This window comes from Podarcis pityusensis (assembly GCF_964106645.2).
Source record: "Podarcis pityusensis genome assembly, chromosome: 9".
In the NCBI taxonomy this organism is placed as follows: Eukaryota; Metazoa; Chordata; class Lepidosauria; order Squamata; family Lacertidae; genus Podarcis; species Podarcis pityusensis.
Genome location: NC_138034.1, coordinates 4,466,115 through 4,486,625, shown reverse-complemented (window position 1 = coordinate 4,486,625; position 20,511 = coordinate 4,466,115). Strand labels below are relative to the sequence as shown.

General features: G+C 46.5%; 1 protein-coding gene across 2 annotated transcripts in view; it reads right to left on the bottom strand.

Moving 5' to 3' along the window:
- Nucleotides 1-729: 729 nt before the first annotated feature.
- The window catches only part of LOC308485677 (ADP-ribosyl cyclase/cyclic ADP-ribose hydrolase 1-like), a 35,888-nt gene continuing 16,106 nt past the window's right edge, over nt 730-20,511 (bottom strand). For both annotated transcript variants that reach the window (XM_081021608.1, XM_081021609.1), the window contains exons 3-10: nt 18,199-18,328; nt 9,125-9,260; nt 7,667-7,749; nt 7,178-7,254; nt 6,538-6,630; nt 3,082-3,168; nt 1,955-2,025; nt 730-1,079 (exon numbers count right to left, since the gene is read on the bottom strand). In XM_081021608.1, the coding sequence (XP_080877734.1) occupies nt 1,962-2,025; nt 3,082-3,168; nt 6,538-6,630; nt 7,178-7,254; nt 7,667-7,749; nt 9,125-9,260; nt 18,199-18,328 (670 nt within the window). In that variant the 3' untranslated portion in view covers nt 730-1,079; nt 1,955-1,961. The remainder of the gene's footprint in view (nt 1,080-1,954; nt 2,026-3,081; nt 3,169-6,537; nt 6,631-7,177; nt 7,255-7,666; nt 7,750-9,124; nt 9,261-18,198; nt 18,329-20,511) is intronic.

The following is a 20,511-nucleotide window of genomic DNA, read 5'->3' as shown; positions in this document are numbered from 1 at the left end:
AAACGTTGAAGAACAACCTACTTAAACATACAAAACATTAAAATTTCCTACACCCATGTGACTTCCTCTGGGGTTTTTCCTATAGGGATTCGGAGCTGCAGCCTGAAGCCCAGGGAGCGCAGCGCCAACTCCCGCTGCGCTCCCCGGGCTTCAGGCACTATCCACAAGCCTTTGGGCTCCGAAGGCTTGCGGATAGCAGCCTGTTCTGGGGGCTGGGGTCGCGGGAAGCTTGGGCTTCCCCAGCCCCACAAGCTCCGGGAGCGTCGGCGAGGTTGCGCACAATCTTGCCGCTGCTCCTGGACCTGTTCTGGGGGCTGGGGTCGGGGGAGGCTCGGGCTTCCCCCGCCCCAGCCCCGCGGCTAAAAACAAAGCCAAGACAGCAAGCGGGATCCATCCCGCTCGCTGTCTTGGCTTCTGCCAAAGCCGCGCACAGCCTCTCCCAGCTGGAGAGGTTGCGCGTGGCTAAAGAGGAAGCCAAGACAGCCAGCGGGATGGATCCCGCTCACTGTCTTGGCTTCTTTGCTCTTTGGGGCTGGGGGGGGATAATTTTTTTTCTTTATTCCCCCCCCCCTGAAAACTAGGTGCGCCCTATGGTCCGGTGCGCCCTATGGAGCGAAAAATACGGTACTTAGCAAGGTCCTAGTGTGCCCGCTTCTTGCAAAAATTATGAAACGTATCAAATGTAAAGAAAGGATAAAATCAAACCCTTCAAGAGCAGGTAGACTAATCTGATGTGTACTGCATTTGGATTTTGCCTTTATTAAATAACCCCAACGGTTTCCCATATGTAAAGGAATAAAACCTCCTATTCAGTGCAATAGCATTTTGTTCCTTCAAAACAGTCCTTCAAGGCGTGATGCCATATCCCATTGCAACTTCAATTAAAACCCCTCTTGAACTTGTCCTGAAGAGTTTGTACTTGGAAGATTGACCAAGTGACGCCAGCTTCAGGAGAGTCTTGTAGTTGTAGAGAACTTCTTGCTCCTTTTTGTCTAGAAATCATTTGCTGTGACATTTTTGGGTCTTGCTTCAAGTGTGTGGATTTTTTCTTCTTTGTCTTCCTCTGATGCTGAGGTCCTCTGCAGTAGTGAGCACAAAGGAAAGCTTAGCATTAACTACAGGGGCTGTAATGGGCCCTTTGTTTATCCTCATCAGTAGCTGAAACAAGAGCTAATGTGGTGTAGTGCAGGATTGGGCAACAGTTTTGGCCTGGCAGGCCAAATCTTGATCTCTCCATAATGATGCCAGGTGACTGACAAGTGGGTGAAGCAAGGAACTGATGCATAGGGACTTCTTTCCAGCCCCGGGCATGGCATCTACCCCTACACCTAACACCACATATTATGTCAGATGTGGGGTAGGTGGGTGTGGTTTGGAGAATACAGCCTTGCAGTTAAAATGGAGAGTTCTATCTTACCAAATCTGACCCACAGGATGGAGGTTCCCCACTTTTGTTGCAGAGGTTGGAGTGTTGATCTAGACTCATGTTCAAATCCCCACTTAGCTCCCTAGGCAATATTGGGCCAGTAGGTATCTCTCAGTCTAAGCTTTACCTCACAGTTTTTGTGTGAAAGTAAATGGCAGGGGGAAGAACACATTTGTCACTTGGAGATCTTTGGAAGAAGGGCAGAAGATAAATGCACTAAATAAATAAAAACAGCCTATCAAATCTTTCCATTATCTTGGATGACAAACAGTAGGAGAAGAGTTTTCCATTCTTCCCTTCCAGCCCCTTCTCTCTATGAACTGGACCCAAAGATTTTCATGCTTAAAGTAGACCCTTTGAAAGTGGAATTTAAATTAGTCTGGATCTAGTTTGTAGCAGGCCTGGGTTTAAACTACACAGGTCTTTCACAATGATAGCTAGTTGAGCTTTTATATCTGACTTCCTCTAGAAACGCCATTCCATACTATACAAAGTTGAACAACAATATAAGCAGCATAGGGTACCTACCATGTTTTCAGGAACAGACATCGCAGCTGGCGTGGCCAGGATTACTGGTACACTGAAGCAACCGAACTGGCCTGTTACAAGACATAAGAAATACACTTGCAACTTCATTTGCATTTAGTGCCATTTAATAAAATAATTACTTAAATAATCTCAGATATCCCTGTCTTTCTGTCTTCACAACATGAGGGCTATTCCAATGTGTCATATAACAGAATAAACCAGGGGTTGGCAAACTATGGCTCCTGGGCCACATCTGGCCCGGGGGTGGTCATTTAACTAGGCCTTCCCACTCAGCCAGTCCCCGCATGGAGCTAAACTGGCGCAGTGTGGCACAGCCACGGCTTCCTATTGGCTGCAGGAAGCTCCTGCAGCCAATAGGAAGCTGCGGACACCTCCTCCACCGCCACCTCTGGCAGCAAGGAAACCGGGATGTGCGCATGTGCGCCTGCCCGCACCCATGCACCTACTCCGGCCTGCCCCAAGGTTTCGGGGGCAGTTTACCGGCCCAAGGCTTTGCAGCTTTGCCGACCCCTGGAATAAACTGTGAACCACAGTTTCAGAAAGCTTTCATTGCCCTATAAGGCTGGAAAGTTAACTATCTGCACAGGTTGGGCCAAACGTGCTGCTCTGCTTTCCTTTGGGCCACATCAGCAAGGATGAGAGGGAGGTCTGGTCCTCACGGCAGCTCAGAACCTCCATCAACACTGCCCCGGCTTGCACTCTGGGGAGGTCACTTTGGTGCTGCTACTGCAGCAAAAAACAGGTTGGGCTGCAGAAGCACCAAGAGCTAACACTCAGCTTTTACAGAGGAATCAAAGCTTTTCTGAACTGAAACGCCCTACTGAAACGTCTCCTTTAAGAAATTAAGCAGTTATGACACTATTCCATCTCTAGATTCTTATTTGCACAAAGGCCATACTTTGAATTTCAAAGGATGAAAAAACCTCACCCCCCCCCGAACAACTAGGGTAAAGGGCAGAAAGGCTCACAACTCCAATTTTTTGGGTAGACTCCCCACCCTCCCCTTATATCCAAGTGAATGGGTATGTGTGATTTATGCCCCTCCATACATCTAATTTTGCCTTCGCTGTTTAAAAACATGTTGATAACCCGGTACACAAAATTACCTGTAATTATCTTCACAAGAGACATTTATCTTTCGGCTTTCCAGGATAGCTTTCAGCTTTAAAATGGATTGGCCTGTGCATGTTTCACTGGAAATAAAAGCAATCACATTTCCATTCAGAATGAAATTTGTATGTCCGTTGGTCCTGTAATGTTTACAAAATAACTGTCTGCAGGAACTAGTAAAAGCATTTTAAGAGAAGGCAAGTGCATCTGTCCTTGCTGCATGACCCATAAAAGTTCTTGAGAGCTCCAGAGTCTTCATTTCCTCTGACATGTTCTTCCTCATACAAATAGAAATCACATGAATGGGTAGGTTCAGGCTAGCTGCCATGTCCCTGGGGGCTACATGCTGGGGGAATGTCTGCAACAAGGAAGCCTGCTCAACTTGCATAGACTCTCTGGGTGATCTGGATCCTGACTGTACAAGTTTCTAGACAAGAAGGAGAGCCTGAGGGCACTTAGAAGTCTTCCCCACGGCAGATATTCCACCAGTGTGTGGACAGCTAAGGAATGAGGCAAGCAGGAGATACCGGCAGCAGGTGCAGCCAGATAGCGTAGCCCAGCTCTCCTCCCTCCTGCGGTTGTTAATCACAAGAAACACTTCAACGGGGGAGGGGGCTAAGGGGATATAGAAATCGAAATCCCTTCCCTCAGTATGACATAATATCCAGATTCGAGAATAACTGTTTATTTCAAAAGTGCTGAACCATTTAAAAAGGCATAGGAAAGTAGTGAGTTTGGGAATTGTAAGGAACTGCTGCTCTGAAGGGAGTAGAATAATTTAATCTCCCGACATTCTTGAATAACTATTCCTACTATACACTGAAGGATAGTTGACAGTAAGCACTAACAGCTACTACAAACACACTTCTCTTTTGCCCGGCAAAATCCCACTATTGACAGCTGAATCGGAGCAAACAGCATTCCAGGGGAAACCCAAATTGCTATTTGCAATTTGATTGAGTGGTAAAGATCAGGTTTTCCAGGGGGAAGCTCCAGGGAAGAAGAAATGAGCTCAGAAACAGACCAGAAAAGCGCAGGGCAAACGGTAAGAGCTACACTTGCAAAACATTTCTAAGCATTGCCTGCAGAGCTCTGCAAAGCTCTCTAAATGAAATATTACTGAAACAGTACAATATTATCTTGTATGAAAAATCTCAAATTATTATTAAACTGAGACACTGTTGCTATCTGCTCCTTTCTCTTTCAACTATTGCCCTCTAGCATTTTCTCTTTTCAGCTGTCCCTTTCTTTCTCTTTTTTCCCTCAGTCTCAAAATTTTCTTTCATTCCTCTTCCTCTTCATTCTCGGTAGTTGCACCCACCCTGTGAAACACCCTCCTGTCAGATGTCAAGGAAATAAACAACTATCTGACTTTTAGAAGACATCTGAAGGCAGCCCTGTTCAGGGAACTTTTAAATGTTTGATATCACCCAGAGTGGCTGGGAGAACCCAGTCAGATGAGCGATATATTTATAATAATAGAAGGGGAAGAAATGGAGGCAGTGAGAGATTTTACTTTCTTGGGCTCCATGATCACTGCAGATGATGATAGCAGTCACGAAATTAAAAGACACCTGCTTCTTGGGAGAAAAGAAGAAGAAGAAGAAGAAGAAGAAGAAGAAGAAGAAGAAGAAGAAGAGTTTGGATTTGATATCCCGCTTTATCACTACCCGAAGGAGTCTCAAAGCGGCTAACATTCTCCTTTCCCTTCCTCCCCCACAACAAACAAACACTCTGTGAGGTGAGTGGGACTGAGAGACTTCATACAGCTGCATGTGGAGGAGCGGAGACGTGAACCCGGTTCCCCAGATTATGAGTCTACCGCTCTTAACCACTACACCACACTGGCAAAGACAAACCTAGACAGCATCTTAAAAAGCAGAGTCATCACCTTGCCAACAAAGGTCCTTATAGTTAAAGCTATGGTTTTCCCAGTAGTCATCACTACTGGGAAGTGAAAAGTTGGACCGTAAAGAAGGCTGATTGCCGAAGAATTGATACTTTTGAACTCTGGTGCTGGAGGAGACTCTTGAGAGTCCCATGGACTGCAAGAAGATGAAACCTCTCCATTCTGAAGGAAATCAGCCCTGAATGCTCACTGGAAGGACAGATCCTGAAGCTGAGGCTCCAATACTTTGGCCACCTCATGAGAAAAGAAGACTCCCTGGAAAAGACCCTGATGTTGGGAAAGATGGAGGGCACAAGGTGAAGGGGACAACAGAGGACAAGATGGTTGGACAGTGTTCTCGAAGCTACCAGCATGAGGGAGGCAGTGGAAGACAGGAGTGCCTGGTGTGCTCTGGTCCATGGGGTCACGAAGAGTCAGACACGACTAAACAACTAAACAACAACAATAACAACAACAACTAATAATAATAATAATAATAATAATAATAATAATAATGTAGGCCACTGATACACACACTTTTTATCTACCCTTAGAAACTCATCCACCTCCCTCAAGTATAAAAACAAAATCCATTTGTGTGATGCAGATGTCCTCTACTGGCAAGAGGCAGCACTGCAACCAAATCCATTAACTTCTCCGGAGTATGTACAGTACATGATAGACAGGCAAACATTAGAGAGAGACGATAGTTCTAGAGAGACAAGAGAGGCGTAATTTCTCCTGATAGCCAACTTTCTCTTCTTTTGTGCGTGTTCATCTCTTACTGAACAGGCTTTTGTAGTGCTTTTTTTCCTTTAAAAAAAGGTTTAGGGGTATTCTCATTTTACTACTCATATTGAAATACTGCCCCTCACTGAGACCAAATTTAGATTCACAAAATGTTTAGGGGTATGTGTACCTCTGCGTCCCCCCCAGAAAAAAAGAGATGGGTTTTTGAAAGACCAGACAAAACTGTGAACAGAGATGAGCATTGTCCTCAGTTCATTGAAGACCCCACAGGGCCCCTTTCAACTCTTTGGGTAGATGTGCACCGCAGACTTGAACAGGTACTCTTTCTGTCTCTCCAGGTAACACTTCAAATTGTAGGTCTGGGAGTGAGGAAGCCTAAGGATGTCACACAACACCCATTTCACACTGCGTTCTTCATGGAAATTCATAACATTAAACTGATAGAAGTTTTCAGTATCAAATTTGTCTCCAGCCAAAAGACAAAGGCTGTGCCAAAAATTGTGAGAAAAGAAAATATGCATGGTTTTTTTTAATGCACTTAATATGTGGGATAGATTACATATCAAAGTACCAGATAAATAATTTTTAAAAGTGCTTAATTTAACAACAGCAGCCCCCCCAAAAAAAACCCTTTAAAATGACTGCCTAAACTGAGCTTTTTCTGAGAATGCAGAACAGTACTGCTAACAAAGAAGGAATTATTCTTGGAAAAACAGCATGTCTGTTGGATAAGGATATGCCATGTTGTGGTAGTCTGTTTCTAACTGAACCCTATATAGAGAGAGTTATTATATTCTGCATTATCAAAACATACCTTTGTGGTCCATCAATGTCCTGCATAAGCCAAATCTGCATCTTGGAGACTTTATTCGGATTTAAGTTAACAACTTCAACACTGCCAAAAATGCTGAAAGAGCAGGAGCATAAGAAAAGAGCTCAGATGTTTACCAGCCTCAACAAAACATATCAGGTAAACATCTTTATAGATGTTATTCATTGCCATTGCCTAGTAATTTCAGAAGATAAATATGTATGTATGTATGTATGTATGATTTTGATTAATTACCCATCCTTCACTCTGAGGTGTTAGGGTGGATCACAACAATTTAAAGTACAATGTTAAAAACAGTTTAAAATCACAAGCATAGGGCGAGTCCTTAAAATACATGTCTAAATTTTCAAAGGCCAGGATAAGGCCAATGAGCTATGTTAAGTTGACTCTTACTGACAGCAGTAAAGCTAGATTGTTTATTATGAGTCTTTATTTACCTCTCCATCAATCAAGAGTAAGAACAACCTACCTGGAAGCAGTATGGCTGCCTTCTTAATCCACAAGAATACCCTGTCTATCAATTCACTTTGGGAACATCAGGAAGATATGCACAGGCCTTGGGCGGCATATCACAATGACCTGGGCATGGATAGGCAGGCATTACAGTCAAGTGCAAAAATACCTGTTGTTTCTGAATGCTCCAGCTTCTATGGACCCATTAAGCATCACTTGAGTTATACCACAGGCTGCTTCTGCAAACTAAAACATGTTTGAAAACATAGTTTAATGTAACAAGAGAACCTGCTCAATACCTTGTACCCACTTACAGTTTTGACCTTTCAACAGTCACCAATTTTATGAGTTTGCCTGAGTGAAGAAAAGGTTCTACAAGTGGTCTTAATTTCAAAATGCCCAACCATATTGGAGGAGCCAATAGAGTGCCTTCTAAATTTTGTTGGACTACAACTCCCATCTTCCCTGACCATTTGCTGTGCTGGCAGAGGCTGGCGAGAGAATTGTGATTCAACAGCATCTTGGCGGCACCAACTTGGCTATCCCTGGGTTAAGGGATACAATTTTGTTTTATTAGCCATTGGTTTTAATTCAATTTTGTATTAGTGAAGCATAATATATATTTCAGTATCGCTAACCTGGGTTGCATAGAACATACCATCTTGGACGACATTTTCCAGTACATTGAACTAGGGTTATTCTCACACTCAGTCCATTCGGGGCAAGATTCGTAGTTGACTCCTATAATAAATACAGTTTGAGCATAAATACAAGACTGATATATTGTGCCCTATGAGAGGGGAGGGAAGAAGAACTAAGTTTTAATGCAATGCCTCTGCTACAACTGGAAAGTAAGAATTTTAGGGTCTCAAGTAGAAAATAAACGTTCATAAATGTACATGGCAAACACATACCGGTACGTAAGTATATGAACCACGTGTCTGAAATAGTTTTGACTCTCCCAAATTGACCTCAATATATTTCTCCCCAAGGAGGGAGGAAATGGGGAAAGCCTTCCCTTTGTCTTTTTGCTTACAAATCCTGTCTTAAGGGCGTATTTGTGTATGAATAGGGTGACCCTGTGACCTGGATTCAGGAACTAAAAGTATTTACCATCACAAAAGAGTGGCCAGGCTGCCCAGGTAAAGCAATCAGTGACCATTAACAGATATCCTGGCAAACAGGATTTCGGCTGGAGACCGCCTCCTGTGAAGCATGTCTGATGTTTTGGGGGTTGGTCTTGGGCGCTGTGGGTTAAAACACAGAGCCTAGGGCTTGCCGATCAGAAGGTCGGTGGTTCGAATCCCCATGACAGGGTGAGCTCCCGTTGCTTGGTCCCTGCTCCTGCCAACCTAGCAGTTCGAAAGCACGTCAAAGTGCAAGTAGATAAATAGGTACCACTTTGGCGGGAAGGTAAACGCGTTTCTGTGTGCTGCTCTGGTTCGCCAGAAGCGGCTTAGTCATGCTGGCCACATGACCCGGAAGCTGTACGCCGGCTCCCTCGGCCAATAAAGCGAGATGAGCACCGCAACCCCAGAGTCGGCCACGACTGGACCTAATGGTCAGGGCTCCCTTTACCTTTACCTTGGGCTAGAGGGTGGGCAATTTCAAAAGTCTATAGAAGAGTTTGCACACCATTGTTCTGGGTTCCTCCTCCCTCCTGCATGTGGTAGTGAGCACCCTGTTGCAACAGTTTAATAAACAGTTTACTAGCTGCTTTGCTTCTCAATATTCCTTGGTTGGCCTCTGCTATTTTCTCCTACCGACAGGAAACCCACTTAAGGACTCTTTACGGGCTCTTGGAGACCCCATAAAGGAAAAGGAGCAGGTTTTTCTTATAACAGTGCAATGCCTCCGCTACAACTGGAAAGTAGGGGTGAGGGTGAATTTGATGTCTACACACCATATAGAGCATCTATTGTACATTATTTCCATTGCTTTGATTTCTTTTCTTTTATTCTGAAGTTGTATCTTTCAATCACTGGTTAACAATACATTATTATATCCTTTCTACTTCAAATCTTCTTAAAGGATACAATTCCTACCCTCCCCCATACCAGAAGGGGGGAACCCTAAATCTCTCTTTTTTTTGTAGAGAATAGGACACTCTTCTTACCTGGGCTGGAGGGGTCTCCACACCATGAGAGCCCATCTGCCATGTAGCCTAGTAAAGTGTCTTCCAATGTGAGGAAATCACGATTAGTTTTTGTGTAACGGTGTACAAGGTCTTTTGTCTTGCTCCAAAACAGCGACTGTAAGTAAAGTGTCAATATTGAATTCCTAGCTCTGACACATTTCCTGAACTATAACAGTAATATAACTCCTCCTCTTTCCATTTCTCTCCACAGTTTTCAGCTTTGGGCTTAAAGCTTTTGGATGGTTTTTTGTTTTTGTTTTTTTGTCTTACGGGGCACGAGACCCGGAAGTAGTGGCAGAAAATATTTGGGCATCTGTACAGATAAGAACAAAAAGTCTTGGTAGTAAGAATGGGTAGGTTCTGTTTTGTTTTTGGTGCAATGTTTGCTCCACGAACTCCTGTGACCTCCCCCCCTTTGCTCATTATACAGTTATGCTTACATGTAGAGGGGGGTATCTTAATTTCTGCCAATTCCCCCTTCCAGTTTCAGGCCTTCCTGTGCTCTTCTAGATCTAATAAGTGGCTATTTTTTAGTAAAATCCATTCTTTCAACATAAACATAATTGTAAGTCAGGGAGAGCAAAACCACCTCGCTCTTTGGTATCAATCATAATTTTATGTTTTATCCTGGATTTTCTCTCCTGCCAAATAAACTTAGAAAGCTCTTTCTGTCATTCCTTGAAGTTTCAAATGTCATTAACTATAGGTACTGTCTGGAATAGGATTAGTATTTTGGGACTATGTTCATTTTTATAGCCAAAATTTTGTCCAGCAAAGACAATTGCAATCTACTCCAGATTTTCAGGTCTTTTTTTATTTCTTTCCAAACCTTTATGAAGTTATCATTAAAGATGTGATTATTCGCCATTAACCAAATGTCAGGGAACTGCCATCGGAAGGAAGGGAGGTGGAAGGGCTCACACAGGTTGGGGGAGACTCAGCAGCTGAAGAGGGAACCAGTAGGGGGAGAAGAGCTGAGCTGAGGGAAAGTGAGCAGGAGGGATGGCTCCGAGACACTTCCAGCGAAAACAGTGGGGAGGTTTCAGGACCTCCTGTAGGGACACCCACTCCTCGCCGGAAACTGTCACGCAGAGAGTCCAGAAGACGTGTTTCCGTTAAGGAGCTTTTATGTTGGAAGCGATTCCGAAAGCAACCACTGTCGGAATCTGCAAGCGACTGACAGAGCCATGTTTAAGGGGCTCCGTTACAGACAGAGGTTTGCAAACTTGACCAAACTCTGAGGGACTTGGATTTTACGCACAAGCAGCTCATCGTCCCATCACAGCATTCCGACAGTCTCTGTGAGCAGTTTGTGCAGGAGAAGGCATCATGAGCAACCCAGCCGGAACCGGAGAAGCAGGAGCTGGAGCGGGTCCAAGCCTGGAGGAAAGGTACCGGGCGTTGGAGGTCCAGCTAGCGCTGCAGACGGCGAGGCTCGAGGAGAGGAGGGCTCAAGATGCAGAGAAGGGGAAAACCACCCCGCTCGCCAGAAAGTTGCCAGGATTGGTGCAGAAGTTTGGGGGGGAGCCCAAGGACTATCATGGCTTTAGGACAGAGATGCAATATGCCCTTAATCTGCAGTTTGATGACTTTCCCGACGAGGAATCGCGGGTGGCTTTTGTGATTGGGCATCTCGAAAAGGGGGCGAAAGACTGGGTGAGGCCCCTGATGGCAACAAACAATGACATCCTGAAGGATGCGAGGAAGTTTTTTCGTGCAATGGATTTGATGTTTTCCAGCGATATTGAGCAGGGAGTGGTACGCAGACAGTTAATGGCGTGCAAACAGGGGAGCCGATCTGTGCGTGAGTACCGGACTGAGTTTACCATGTTGATCCATAAATTGGGGTGGGATCTATCGGTGGAACCCATTCAAATGCTCTTTGAAGAAGGGCTTGCTTCGGCGGTAAAGGATGAACTTTCCCGGGCGCCCAGGGCGGAGTCTATGGACCAGCTGACCAAATCAGCGCTGACCATAGGAGCGCGCCAAGAGGCGAGAGCCTTGGAGAGGCGGGAAGGGAAGGGGGAACGTTGGAGGGAGCTTCGCATTCCAGAGATTCCAGAGCCACCGTTCCCGCCGGGAGAGCCGATGGAAATTGGAACAGCGCGTGCGCGCGCAGTTTCAAAGCCCAGTGAAGAGCGGAAGAAGGAGGGAAAGGGCGCCAAGAAATGTTATCTCTGCCAACAGCCAGGTCATTTTGCCAGAGTCTGCCCCCAAAGAAAGGAATGGCAAGGAATGGCGGGAGCTGTTGGGGAGAGGGAGGAAAAGGTACCGGAGCAAGTAAAAGCCAACGCCTGGCTGCCACCGTCGGGGCACAGCAGCCAGGCCAAAGAGCAGTGAAAGTGCCCACGCCGGAACCTCCTAAACCCGCCCTAGTGATAGAGGTGTTACTAGAGCTGCCTAACGGACACCCACTAAAGATAAAGGCGCTATTGGACTCAGGCAGTTCCTGCAATTTCATGAGTAAGGAGTTTGCTGCTGAGCACCAGATACAGACTATCCCTTTAAGTAACCCTTTGCAGGTGACCACGATCGATGGAAGGGAGCTGCTGGGAGGAGAAGTCAGCCAGCAGACCGTCCCAATGATAATGAGGGTAGCAAGACACACTGAGCTAATAGCGTTTAATGTGGCTACCTTGGGAGGAGCTCCCATTATTTTGGGGATGAGCTGGCTAGCGTTACATGATCCGCTAGTGGGCTGGCATCAGAGAGTGGTCTCCTTTGGGTCAGCACATTGTCTAGAACACTGCAAAGAGCGGGAGGCTCAAGGAGGGGCCAGAGCCACTCTAGCAGGGACGGAAGTAACGGAGAAGGGGAAGGTTCCCCAACAATACGCCGACCTGAGCAACGTCTTCAGCGAGAGGGAGGCAGACAAACTACCCCCACATAGGCCCTTTGACTGTCAAATCAATTTACTCCCTGGGGCACAGCTCCCTGTAGGCAAGCTGTACGCCATGTCAGACAGAGAGATGCAGGAGCTAAGGGAGTTCATTGACAAGAACCTGAAGAGAGGGTTCATCAGAGAGTCCAGGGCGGTGGGGGGCAGCCCAGTGTTTTTTGTGGACAAAAAAAACACGGACAAACCCAGGCTTGTAGTGGACTTCAGGGCCTTAAATGCAGTGTCAGAACCAGTGACTTTCCCGATGCCCAGAATTGATGACATTTTGACAAGGGTCAGGAAGGGAAAGATTTTTACTAAACTGGACCTGAGGGGGGCGTACAACCTGATACGAATAAGGAAGGGGGATGAATGAAAAACCACCATGTTCACCCCTTTGGGGGCATTTGAATATTTAGTTATGCCCTTCGGCCTACAAGCAGGCTCCGCGTGCTTTCAATCGTTTATGAACCACGTCCTGGGGCCTTTGCTTTACAAGAATTGTGTGGCCTTCTTAGATGACGTGTTAGTATATTCAGAGACTGAGGAGCAGCATGTAAAAGACGTCAGGGAAGTGTTGGGCAGACTGCAAGCCAATCAGCTGTGGGTGAAGCTAGAGAAGTGTCAGTTTCATGCCAAGGAGGTGGAATTCCTGGGGTACCGCTTGTCGGACAAGGGATTGGCCATGGATCCTGGCAAGGTCCAAGCGGTACTGGAATGGAAAACACCGAAAACAAGGAAGGATGTGCAAAGATTCCTTGGATTTGGAAACTTCTATCGGAAGTTCATCAGAAATTTTGCCCACTTGACAGCTCCCATTACGGACTGTCTCAGCAGTAAGAGGAAATTCGTTTGGACGGCGGAGGCGGAGCGAGCTTTTGAGGAACTGAAAAGGGCGTTCGCTTCGGAAGAACAGCTCCTGCATGTGGATTTACAAAAACCGATGCGAGTGGAGACGGACGCATCAGACCGGGCTGTGGGGGCAGTGCTTCTGCAGCCTGGGAAGGAGGAGTCAGAGTGGAGACCGTGTGCCTTTTTTTTGCGAAAGCTGAACAAATCTGAGAGGAACTACACGGTGTATGACCGAGAACTACTTGCCATTCATGAAGCGTTCAGGAGATGGAGGCATTTATTAATTGGGGCACAACATAAGGTGCAAGTGTGCACGGACCACAAGAACTTAGAGTATTGGAGAACGGCACGAGTGCTCAACCAACGGCAAGTGCGATGGGCCCAGGAGTTCTCCAAATTCCACTTTGAAATTTGTTATGTGCCAGGTCCAGAAAATGTTAGGGCGGACGCTCTCTCACGTAAACCTGAATATTTGGAAGGGGAGGGGGCACCCGAAGAGAGACATGTCATCCCAGAGGACCGCTGGGTGTGTGGGGCGGCATTGGTGGGGCAAAGAGAACTGGTAGAGGAAACAGAGAATGATGAATATGCCCAGAATAAGCTCAGAGGTCTTAGGGGTGAGGGAGAGGAACCAGGGGGTTTTGAGGAAAGAAATGGAGCGTTGTATTACAAAGGGGCACTGTATATCCCCGAAGGAGACTTAAGGGGGAGGGTACTCAAGCAGTTGCACGACAGCCCCACGGCGGGGCATTTTGGACAACACAAAACCATGTGGTTGGTCACCAGGGAATTTTGGTGGCCTAAGGTGAGGGAAGATGTACGGGAGTATGTAAGAGGGTGTGAGCAATGCCAGCGAGCCAAAGGGGAGAGGCGGGCGCCGGCGGGGCTATTAGAACCCTTACCAACCCCAGAACGACCTTGGGAGGCAGTGTCGATATATTTTATGACTGATCTGCCGAAGTCCAAGGGGGAAACAGCCATCATGGTGGTGGTAGACCTACTAACAAAGATGTGCCACTTTGTAGCCTGTTCGCATGCAGTCACGGCGGAAGAGACAGCGAAGTTATTTGTAGAACACATTTTTAGGTTGCACGGGGTGCCATTGAGGGTGGTCTCAGACAGGGGAAAACAATTTACTTCCAGGTTCTGGAGGAAGCTCATGAGCTTACTGCAGGTGGAGGTCAACTTTTCGACTGCCTGGCACCCTGAAACCAACGGGCAGGCGGAAAGAGCAAACGGTGTCCTCCAGCAATACCTGAGGTGTTATGTCAATGACAGAGAGAATGACTGGGTAGAGAAGTTGGCGCTGGCGGAATTTGCCTACAACAGTGCAGAGAATGTGTCCACAGGGATGAGCCCCTTCTTGGCTAATTATGGGTGTCATCCCAGGGCATTCCCAGGGGGAGGAGGGGAGAGATGGAGCGTCCCGGCAGCCGAGCATTTTGTAGAAGAAATGGAAGCAATCCATCGTCAGCTCCAACTCAACTTAGAAAGGGCGAAGGAAGAATACAAGAGGCAGGCAGACAAGAACCGAAGGGAAGGTGAAACCATAAGGGTGGGAGATCGGGTGTGGCTGTCAACCCAAGGGTTGCCGTTCAAAGGAGGTTGTAAGAAATTAAGACCCAGGAGGTTGGGTCCCTTTGAGGTCATTCAACAAGTCAACCCAGTGGCTTTCAGGCTCCGGTTACCCAACCACATGAAACTGCACCCAGTATTTCACAGGTCGTTACTGTCACCGTATGAGGGGGGACGAGAAGGGATATCCACTCGGGGACCGATCATAGAAGAAAGGGAATGCAGCAGCCATGTGGCAGAAATCCTCGACGCCAGGTGGAAGGGGGATCAGGTGGAGTATTTGGTAGCGTGGGAAGGAGAACCGGAGTCAGAAAACACTTGGGTAATGGCAGAAGATATCAATGACGAGGTATTGATAGAAACGTTCCATCAAAGGTTCCCAAGGAAACCTCAGCCTGTGGAGAGGTTCCGGAGGGAATACTTTGGGACCACCGATGAGGAGGAGGAGTTGGAAGGATTCACGGATTCGGAAGGGGAAGGGGAGATGGACTCTGAGGAGGAGGAGTACTTCGAGACCAGGAACCGCAACAGGTGGAGAGAAGTGTTCGAGACATCGGAAGGTGAAGGAAGTTCCTTCCGGGGTTTTGCCTCCTCACCGCCCATAGAGGAGGGGGCGGGAGGGGGTGAAGGGGGCCCTGGAGGGGAGGTGGATGTCAGGGAACTGCCATCGGAAGGAAGGGAGGTGGAAGGGCTCACACAGGTTGGGGGAGACTCAGCAGCTGAAGAGGGAACCAGTAAGGGGAGAAGAGCTGAGCTGAGGGAAAGTGAGCAGGAGGGATGGCTCCGAGACACTTCCAGCGAAAACAGTGGGGAGGTTTCAGGACCTCCTGTAGGGACACCCACTCCTCGCCGGAAACTGTCACGCAGAGAGTCCAGAAGACGTGTTTCCGTTAAGGAGCTTTTATGTTGGAAGCGATTCCGAAAGCAACCACTGTCGGAATCTGCAAGCGACTGACAGAGCCATGTTTAAGGGGCTCCGTTACAGACAGAGGTTTGCAAACTTGACCAAACTCTGAGGGACTTGGATTTTACGCACAAGCAGCTCATCGTCCCATCACACCAAATTCCCAGGTATTTCACTTTCTTTTCACTCTTTATATCACTAGTTCTTTCTAAGTGTTTTGTAAGGGGACAATCCATATTTTTGACTAAAATTGCTGTTTTTTGTTTATTCAGTTTAAAGCCTGCTAGATTGCCAAATTCCCTTATATCTTCCAGTACTGCTGGTACACTTTCTAGTGGGTTTTCTAAGGTCAAATAATATTATCTGCATATGCTTTTAACTTAGAATTTTGCTGACCCACTCTTATACCTCTTCTTTTGTCATTCTTTCTTATCTTTGTGCCAGTTACTTCTGAAATCAAAATAAACAATAATGGGGACAATGGGCAGCCTTGTCTGGTTCCTTTCATAACTGTACACCCATCAGATATAGTTTTATTTACAATAATATTTGCTCGTTGTTCAGTATATATTGCTTCTATAGCCTTTAAAAATATTTTCCCCAAATCCATTTTCTTCAGGACTCTTTTCATAAATATCCAAGACACACTGTCGAATGCCTTCTCCGTGTCCAGAAATATCAATGCTGCCTGTTTTTCGTTATGCACTTCTAGGTATTCTATTATGTTTATAATATTCCTAACATTATCTTTTAATGGTCTGCTGGGGAGAAAGCCTGCTTGGTCCTCACGTATTAAGCCACTAATAATTTTTTGAGTCTATTTGCTAATATTGTTGCAGATAACTTACAATTGCAGTTTAATAGCTATATCGGGCAGACGTTTTTGGGATTTGTCCTGTCTTTATCTTGTTTGGGTATCAAAGTGATATAAGCCTCCTTCCAAGTTTCTGGTGCTTGTCCTATTTCTAACACTTTGTTATAATATATTTTAGGTATAGGCCTAACTCATCCTGAAACTTTTTGTAGTACTCCACCAGGAGCCCATCTGGTCCTGGGGCTTTTCCCAGATTTTCCCTGGCTTATCACCTGATATACTTCCATCGTGGAGATTGGTGCATTTAATAGCTCTGCACTTTCTCTAAAAATATTACCTAATTTACTTCGCTCTATATAATTCTCTATAAGTTTGAAGTCTTCTTTTTCTCTTTTATACACATCTATGTAAAAGGTAAAGGGACCCCTGACCATTAGGTCCAGTCGTAGCCGACTCTGGGGTTGCGGCACTCATCTTGCTTTACTGGCCAAGGAAGCCGGCGTACAGCTTCCGGGTCATGTGGCCAGCATGACTAAGCCGCTTCTGGTGAACCAGAGCAGCACACGGAAACGCCGTTTACCTTCCCGCTGGAGCGGTACCTATTTATCTACTTGCACTTTGACGTGCTTTCGAACTGCTAGGTTGGAAGGAGCAGGGACCGAGCAACGGGAGCTCACCCCGTTGTGGGGATTCGAACCGCCAACCTTCTGATCAGCAAGTCCTAGGCTTGCGCCACCTGCGTCCCAACACATCTATGTAAAACCTCACAAATTCCTGTCTGATTTCTTTTGGATTGTTTATGTGTACTCCATCCTTCATCAGCTCATTAATTACCGTATTTTTCGCCCTATAGGACGCACCGTCACATAAGGCGCACCTAGTTTTTTGGGGGGGGAATAAAGGGGGGGAATTTATTTCCCCCCCAGGTGCGGGGCTGGGGCGGGGGAAGCACGAGCTTCCCCCGACCCCAGTCCCCAGAACAGGCAACTCTCCGCAAGCTGCGGGAGCCCGGCGCCGGGCTCCCACGCCATGCGGAGAGCTGAGCGAATTCTGGGCACGCTGAGCGCAGCGCGCCCAGCCTTCGGCATGCAGGCAACTCTCCGCAAGCTGCGGGAGCCCAGCAGTGGGCTCCCGCGCCTTGCGGAGAGCCGCGCAAAGTCTGGGCGCACTGAGCACAGCGCGCACAGCCTTCGGCATGCAAGCAACTCTCCGCAAGCTGCGGGAGCCCAGTGCTGGGCTCCTGCGCCTTGCGGAGAGCCGCGCGAAGTCTGGGCGTGCTGAGCGCAGCGCACACAGCCTTCGGCATGCAGGCAACTCTCCGCAAGCCGCGCGAGCCCGGCGCAGGCTCCCACGGCTTGCGGAGATCTGCGTGAAGCCTGGAGAGCGAGAGGGGTCGGTGCGCACCGACCCCTCTTTCTCTCCAGGCTTCAGCGAATGCCTGCATTCACCCCATAGGACGGACGCACATTTCCCCTTCATTTTTGGAGGGGAAAAAGTGCTTCCTATGGGGCGAAAAATACGGTAATCTTTGTCTACTCACTTTTTAAAGTTGCCATGCCAGTAACTTTCCTGGTTTATTTGCAAATTCAAAATTCCTTTGTTTTGTTTTTGTTGTTGTTTAGTCATTTAGTCATGTCCAACTCTTCGTGACCCCATGGACCAGAGCACGCCAGGCACTCCTGTCCTCCACTGCCTCCCGCTCCCTTTGTTTTACAAACTTAATTTTCCTTTCTATTTATTGGTTTACAAGCATTGAATATTGTATCTGTAAGAAATTAATTTTTTGAAGTTTCTCTTTATTTCCTGCATCTGTAACCAATTATTTCTCTTTCTTTATTAATTTGTCAGATATTTCCAATTTCTTACATTCCCTTACTTTCCTCTGGTATGCACATTTCTGAATAAAATAACCTCTTAAAACTGCCTTACTTGCATCCCAAACAGTTTTTAAGTCAACATCTTGATTACAATTTAATTCAAAATATTCTTTAATAATTTTCTTGAGAAATTAACAAGCACAAAATAACTACCTTGTTACATGGGATGGATTGTCTGGCCAGGTCCATCAGAGGCTGGAAATCTTCCTCTGTCGCCCTGCATGGATGCTTGTACATAAAGGCATTTTGAAATAGCTCCCAAATTTTGAGACAGTCTTTGTCTCTGTAGAACAAACAAACAAACAAACAAACAAACAAACACAGGGGTCTTTGAGAATGGCTGCTGTTCAGCCTGACACTATTAAATGTGAATTGTACAAAATAGTATTTGGATAATGAGAAAGCACTCCTAATTCCTAAGCATAATGGAAGTCTGACAACCTGCCTTTCCCTCTCCTGAACAGCCCAAGAAATGTACTTCTGATTAAGAGGATTACTTCAACTAAAAGCAGTAGTCGTAGTAAACTATGAGTATAACAGTAGGCTAACCAACATGCTTGAGTCTCATTAATTTCTCTTTCAACTGTGGAGGTGGAAGTTATATTGAAATTAATGCTGCTTTATCTGGAGGCTGGGACGCAGGTGGCGCTGTGGGTTAAACCAAAGAGCCTAGGAATTGCCAATCAGAAGGTCAGCGGTTTGAATCCCTGTGACGGGGTGAGCTCCCATTGCTCGGTCCCTGCTCCTGCCAACCTAGCAGTTCAAAAGCACGTCAAAGTGCAAGTAGATAAATAGGCCACGACTTGACCTAATGGTCAGGGGTCCCTTTACTTTTATCTGGAGGCTGATATTCAGAGCAACAGTGAGAAACATACACTGTACCAACAGAGAGAGAATAGGGCACATTTGCTTGCTGTGGGGCAACATTTCAAGCAGAGACATGACATCATTGGGAAAAGGTGGGCAGCAACAGATGCTCCTTGGGGTCAATGAGAAACGCTCTTGCCCTCAAAATACTAGATCTGGCTTCTGTGAAAACATACTGGGGAGTGTACACTGCAGACTCCATAATGAAGGAGCACTTCCTTATGGTCTGAGAACCTCTGCTGTAGAGAATCCCACACCACCTGTATAATATTTGATGGGGGTGTCTAACCAGGCAAGTTACAGGCTTACCTATTTTGACCCAAGGCTCATATTCACCCTTGACGAACCCTCCATACCAGTGATGGGTTTGGCCAAAAGTAGGCTTTGCCCCCTTGTATACAACACACAGGCCCTCCCGGAATCTGCTGATCCCATTCTGCACAAAGCAGCCCAAAAGGACATCTCCTCCACCCTGACTCCAGGTCATAATGCATCTTGATAAGAGATAAATAGTTAATCTGATGACAAGGGAGAGGGCAATTTGCATCTTTATCAGGGTACTGGGCTGGGTGGAGAAGTTTAAACTTTCCTACTGCCCCAGAACCATTCAGATTAATGACGATGATTATGTTTAGTTTTTTATATATAAAAAACCATCACCAAAATAGATGCAGCCTGACAAGGCAGAATCTTTCTGGGGGAGGGCTGAATTATTGCTTTTTGCATTGTTGGGGAACTGCAACAGGAAAAGGCAACTATTTGTTTTTTCTGTGTACAGTGGTACCTCGGGTTACATACGCTTCAGGTTACAGACTCCGCTAACCCAGAAATATTACCTCAGGTTAAGAACTTTGCTTCAGGATGAGGACAGAAATCGTGCTCCTCCGGCGCGGCGGCAGCAGGAGGCGCCATTAGCTAAAGTGGTGCTTCAGGTTAAGAACAGTTTCAGGTTAAGAACAGACCTCCAGAACGAATTAAGTACTTAACCTGAGGTACCACTGTAGTTAGAGAAGTAAGAACCGTAAAAACTCCCCAAACATTTTGCAGCTTGAGCTCTCTTTATCTTCCTATGAAAGTGTAAATCAGTGTGAAATACAGCCACCATGTGGAAGAGAGAGAGAGAGATACACCAAAAGCAACATTTGTAGCAGCATAGTTAAAAAGCAGAGACATCACCTTGCCAACAAAGGTCCGTATAGTTAAAGCCATGGTTTTCCCAGTAGTGATGTATGGAAGTGAGAGCCGGACCATCAAGAAGGCTGATCGCCAAAGAATTGATGCTTTTGAATTATGGTGCTGGAGGAGACTCTTGAGAGTCCCATGGACTGCAAGAAGACCTATCCATTCTTAAGGAAATCGGCCCTGAGTGCTCACTGGAAGGACAGATCCTGAAGCTGAGGCTCCAATACTTTGGCCACCTCATGAGAAGAGAAGACTCCCTGGAAAAGACCCTGATGTTGGGAAAGATGGAGGGCACAAGGAGAAGGGGACGACAGAGGACGAGATGGTTGGATAGTGTTCTCAAAGCTACAAACATGAGCCTGACCAAACTGCGGGAGGCAGTAGAAGACAGAAGTGCCTGGCGTGCTCTGGTCCATG